Genomic DNA, 6,060 nt, shown 5'->3' with positions numbered 1-6,060 from the left:
TTAATTCATTATTTTCAGGAATTTTTTACTGACAACCTGTGGGAGACGCTGCCAGAGTCCTGGAGATTAACCCTGTCGGACCTGACAGCTCCAGAGTTGGCTGATCAGCTCCTTTCTAATAGTAACACAAAGAACACAAGGTAGGTTAGTATAAGTGTTTCCAGACACAATGATATTATCTCTATTAGATTGTGGTATAATCCCCTGTACACTACAATGAAGGCTGCGCGGTTACTTCTTTCTGGACCCAGGAGCTCACACTTCTACCTGTGCAAATAGTGTGAAGAATTATTAAAGGGGTACTCCACTTCAAAACTCTTTTTTTTTTTTTTAGTTTTTTTTTTCTAAATCAACTGGTGCCAGAAAGTTAAACAGATTTGTAAATTACTTCTATTAAAAAATCTTAATCCTTCCAGTACTTATCAGCTGCTGTATGCTCCACAGGAAGTTCTTTTCTTTTTTAATTTCCTTTCTGTCTGACCACAGTGCTCTCTGCTGACATTTCTGTCCATTTTAAGAACTGTCCAGAGTAGGAGCAAATCCCCATAGCAAACCTATGCTGCTCTGGACAGTTCCTAAAATGAACAGAGGTGTCAGCAGAGAGTACTGTGGAAAAGAACTTCCTGTGGATTATACAGCAGCTGATAAGCACTGGAAGGATTAAGGGTGTTATCCAGGAATTTTTTTTTAAATATATATATATATATATATATATATATATATATATATGTATATGTGTGTGTATGTATATATATATATATATATATATATATATATCAATCAACTGGCTCCAGAAGGTTAAACAGGTTTGTAAATTACTTCTATAAAAAAAAATGTTAATCCTTTCAGTACTTATGAGCTTCTGAAGTTGAGTTGTTCTTTTATGTCTAAGTGCTCTCTGATGACACGTGTCTCGGGAACCGCACAGTTTAGAAGAAAATCCCCATAGCAAACCTCTTCTAAACTGGGCGGTTCCCGAGACACGTGTCATCAGAGAGCACTTAGACATAAAAGAACAACTCAACTTCAGAAGCTCATAAGTACTGAAAGGATTAATATTTTTTAGTAGAAGTAATTTACAAATTTGCTTAACTTTCTGGCACCAGTTGATTAAAAAAAATAATAATAATAATAATTTCCACCGGAGTACCCCTTTAATGAAAACTTAGTTTGCTATAGCCAAAAATACCACAGTTGTCAGTTGTCAGGCAGCGAGAAAAAAAATCCAGCATAAACATGTATGTAAGGATCTCGGGTCGCTGGCCTTTAAAGTGTTACAATTGACTATTTCAGTTTTTGTTTGCATATGTGTAGCCCATCCAGTCTGCCATCTACCTTACATACATATGGATGTATAGACAGTCCATGTAATCATTCAGCTTGTCCTTTCTCTGTCCAGTTACAGGTCAGTATGGCCGCTCAGTCTCTTGGCTCTGAAGGTCTCGGCGCAGTCCTTGGCCTTTCGTCGAATGCCACGTCATGACGTCGGAGGCGCAGATAAGAAGAGACCCGCCGAGTTCCAGACAAACCACTGCCAGAGCTCCTTACTGGATCCTCTCTTCAGGAAACACGTGAAGCCAAAGAAACAGCATGAAATCCGGCGTCTGGGGAAGGTGAGGTCCTCTCTGCGCCGTATGGTTTTTCCTTGTTGCTTATGCCAGGTTATAAGGAAGGGTTTCCCAACCAGTATGCCTCCAGCTGTTGCAAAACTACAACTCCCAGCATGCCCGGACAGCCAACGGCTGTCCGGGCATGCTGGGAGTTGTAGCTTTGCATCAGCTGGAGGTCCCCCTGGTTGGGAAACACTGACCTATACTATATACTACTATATAGTCCAACATGCTGGGAGTTGTAGTTTTGCAACAGCTGGAGGCACCCCTGGCTGAGAAACATTGACCTATACTACTATATAGTCCAACATGCTGGGAGTTGTAGTTTTGCAACAGCTGGAGGCACCCCTGGTTGGGAAACATTGACCTATACTATATACTACTATATAGTCCAACATGCTGGGAGTTGTAGTTTTGCAACAGCTGGAGGCACCCCTGGTTGGGAAACACTGACCTATACTATATACTACTATATAGTCCAACATGCTGGGAGTTGTCGTTTTGCAACAGCTGGAGGCACCCCTGGTTGGGAAACACTGACCTATACTATATACTACTATATAGTCCAACATGCTGGGAGTTGTAGTTTTTCAACAGCTGGAGGCACTCTGGTTGGGAAACACTGACCTATACTATATACTACTATATAGTCCAACATGCTGGGAGTTGTAGTTTTGCAACAGCTGGAGGCACCCCTGGTTGGGAAACACTGACCTATACTATATACTACTATATAGTCCAACATGCTGGGAGTTGTAGTTTTGCAACAGCTGGAGGCACCCCTGGTTGGGAAACACTGACCTATACTATATACTACTATATAGTCCAACATGCTGGGAGTTGTAGTTTTGCAACAGCTGGAGGCACCCCTGGTTGGGAAATACTGACCTATACTATATACTACTATATAGTCCAACATGCTGGGAGTTGTAGTTTTGCAACAGCTGGAGGCACCCCTGGTTGGGAAACACTGACCTATACTATATACTACTATATAGTCCAACATGCTGGGAGTTGTAGTGTAAATCATGAGGAAAAGGCAGTCAGTCTCCTAAAACCCGATCACCAGACAATGTCAGCTCAGCCTGTGACTTGTTTCTTTTCTTTCTGTCCCACAGTTGGTGAAGAAGTTGAGTGACGTCACACGGTGCGATCATGTGGTGGATGTCGGCAGCGGTCAGGTACGGTTATATGTTTTATATTGTGATTATTGTTTTCTGTCCGGGGAAGCAGCATGAGGCTAAAATCAGACACTGGACATTGCAGTAAAATGACGGAAAATAAAATCCATATTCACCGCACTCCTTTTTTTTAGGGCAAAAACGTCAGATGCTAGCGGAGTGTCCGCATTTAAATGGGCACTATCATTAAAACAAATTGTTGCTATTAGACTCCTTATGGTAAATAAAACAATCTTTCTAATGTACTTTGTTTACAAAAAAAAATTAAGTTTTCTATGTTTTATTTGTGTTTAAAAAAGCTGCCACTAGGTGTCTCCCTACTTGTCCAGAGAACATTTCCCCCCCATCTCTTGCACAGACTTTGGACTCCTGCTGGCCTGGCATAAGTCTAAAATCATGAAATACAGTCTGGAGTACTGAGGGGTATGTGTGCAGTCTTAGCCAATCATAGCTCATCTCACACTGAACTGCTCTGGGCTGTGTAGTGAGGGAGGAAGTTCTCCCCTGCATTATGATGTCAGGCCTGCTGGGGAACGCCCCTTCCCAGTCTGTGAATCTGACTGAGACTGAGCAGAAAATACAGAGCAAAATCAAGGTAGAAAACTAAAAAATAATAAAAGTAAAGGCCGGGGTGGTTTATCATGATGGGGGCAGTGACCTGGGAGGATTGTAAAATGTAACAAGATCATGACAGATACTCTATAAATATGAAACGCCAGAATTACATGGTGCTTTTGTCTGTACCAATTTTTGCAATCCTTTTTATGGCTTGGTTGCTGTTTTTAAAATCACTGCATACTCTGGCATTTTTTTTTTCTTTTTTTTTTTGTGGCATTTTTCCTCCCGTATACCTTAAAAGGGCACTCCGGGGAACCAAACCCACAGCCCATCCTTTCCCACTCCTCAACCTATTTAATTCTCTGAATATAATTCATTAGCTACATAGAGCAGTGTCCCCGCAGTTGTCACTTGAAGTGAGGGAATGACCTCATCCAGCCGTCTACTCTGTCTCTGTCCAAATCCCTCTCTGAAAGCAGCCCCCAACTTCCTGAGAGAGACAGACAATGTGTGTGTTCTGCCCTGCACTGAGGAGTCATGCTTTCTTTAATGCTGAAAACTGGGAGGTGTGTGCAGCCTCAGCCAATCAAACACTGGATCTCTCTCTGCTTCTCAGTGCGTAAGGGTGGGGATTGACAGAGCAGAGCTGCAATGATTGCGGGGAGATGTAGGCAAGAGGATAGAAGGATGGCAATGAATATCAAGTAGCCAGAAAAGACAACAGAGGCCACAGGAGCCATGCATTACAGGAAACATATCCAGGTAGTGTGGTAGCTTTAGAGCTTAGATATATACTTCCCTGGAGTCCCCCTTTAATGAAAAATATTTATTATTATTTTTTTTTATCCCACAATCTTCAATTGAAATCCTTGAATGACATGATGGAGCTGAGCAGTAATACCAAACACAACCTGTGGACAGCAGTGGTGCTGTTTATGAAGGGGGAAAAAAAAGCTGAATTGTTTTCAATTTTTGGGGGGAATTCCTGGACAACGCATTTAAGATGCACAGTTGTGGATTTTGCTCCAGAGCCACAACCTTTTTTTCACAGCAGATTTTGGCTTCACATTAAAATCATTGGAGAAAATCTGCACTAAATCTGCAGCATTCCCGCAACATATATATCAGCACGCTGCACATTTAAAATCCGCCCACAGGTCACATTTTAGCACTGAATCTAAACCTAAATCTTCTTTACACAATGTGTGTCTGAGATCTGTTGGAAAATCTGCAGCGTATCCACCCTGTGTGAATATTCCCTAGTAGTTGCTGGATTCCTGCTGATTTTCTCTCTTCACTTCACTGTGTTTCTAGGGTCACCTGTCGAGGGTCTTATCGTTCGGTCAAGGGCTCGACGTCACAGCAGTAGAAGCCGACCACAACCTCGTCGCCATGGCCACCAAATTCGATCATGATTTAATCTACATTCTGAAGAAGGAACGAATGAGACCAACAAAGGTAACTTTTTTTTTATTGTGAACTTCATAAAAGGATTTTAGCCCCCTTAAAGGGGTACTCCGCCCATAGACATCTTATCCCCTATCCAAAGTATAGAGGATAAGATGTCTGATCGCGGGGGGGGGGGTCCCTCCGCTGGGGACACCCGCGATCTCCTTGTTGCACCCGGCGTTCATTTACAGCTTCGGGTGCAGTGCTGGAGGCCACGCCCTGCTAGTGATGTCACGGCCACGCCTCCTCAGTGCAAGTCTATGGGAGAGGGCGTGACGGATGGGAGAGCCCAAGAAGCCCCAACGGAATGTGCGGTGACACTAAGCTAAAACTGATTAGCTCAGGGTCAGTAAGCGGCCACCGGGTCGTCCTTACACACTTTCACTAAAGTTTACCACGTGCACACATTCGCGTCCGCTGACGCCGTTTTGGGGTGCAAGGTGTTGCAGGTAGCTGTGGCTCAGTCCTCTTTCTGATTCTATGTTGGGTTTTTTTCCCACCCCGGGGACTGCTTTGGTACGTCCCACGGTTCTGTGTCCCCCAATGGTACCAACCGAGAAAAATATATGCTTACCGAAAAATCTCTTTCTCGGAGGATCCATTGGGGGACACAGCGCCCACCCATGGTTGGTGACTAAGGTTTGGTTTCCATTTTTGTCTGGTACCCTCGGACACCTGCCGGTTTCTTTCTCTGTTGGTTTCCTCCTACTGCTTTGGGACTAAACTGATAAGCTCAGGGTCAGTGGGCGGGTATATCCTGCCAGGAGGGGCCGACGTTTCTTTGTATGCCTAGTGTCAGCGCCTCCTAGTGGCAAGAGCATATACCTACGCTTCTGTGTCCCCCAATGGATCCTCTGAGAAAGAGATTGTACGGTAAGCATAAAAAATCGACTTATCTGAGTGATTTTGCTGTGGGCCTTGGCTCATCTTGTAATACATATTAATAGTGTCTATTTTCTTCTCCCTTTAGGGCCTGGCTTATGATATCACCAGCATCCAGTCATCCAAGCCCCCGCGGCACGTCTTGGCCACTGTAGACCCTCAAGCCTCATGGGAGGAATTTGTGCATCAATTAACTGATCGTAAGGAGACAAATCCAAGTGAATCCAGTGCATCTGCCCAATTTACTACTACACAAGAACTTGTAACCCTGCCTGTAAGCTCTTCAGACCACTGCCACTATTGTCAGCCGGACCACTTTATAATAACCGGACTCCATGCTTGTGGAGACCTTAGTGTTGCCATGCTACGGCACTTTGCCA

At 43.8% G+C, this 6,060-nt stretch overlaps 1 protein-coding gene across 1 annotated transcript in view; it reads left to right on the top strand.

The window, feature by feature from the left end:
- METTL25B (methyltransferase like 25B) overlaps positions 1 to 6,060 on the top strand; it is a gene marked incomplete at its 5' end in the record, with an annotated part of 18,390 nt that continues 12,330 nt past the window's right edge. The window contains 5 exons of the mRNA XM_056545137.1: positions 1 to 140; positions 1,400 to 1,613; positions 2,729 to 2,791; positions 4,664 to 4,807; positions 5,769 to 6,060. The exon at positions 5,769 to 6,060 is cut by the window's right edge and continues 367 nt beyond it. Of these exons, the coding sequence (XP_056401112.1) occupies positions 1 to 140; positions 1,400 to 1,613; positions 2,729 to 2,791; positions 4,664 to 4,807; positions 5,769 to 6,060 (853 nt within the window). The remainder of the gene's footprint in view (positions 141 to 1,399; positions 1,614 to 2,728; positions 2,792 to 4,663; positions 4,808 to 5,768) is intronic.

Source organism: Hyla sarda, chromosome 11 (assembly GCF_029499605.1).
Source record: "Hyla sarda isolate aHylSar1 chromosome 11, aHylSar1.hap1, whole genome shotgun sequence".
NCBI lineage: Eukaryota > Metazoa > Chordata > Amphibia > Anura > Hylidae > Hyla > Hyla sarda.
Note: the sequence above shows the minus strand (reverse complement) of the source record. Positions and strands in the feature narration are given on the sequence as shown.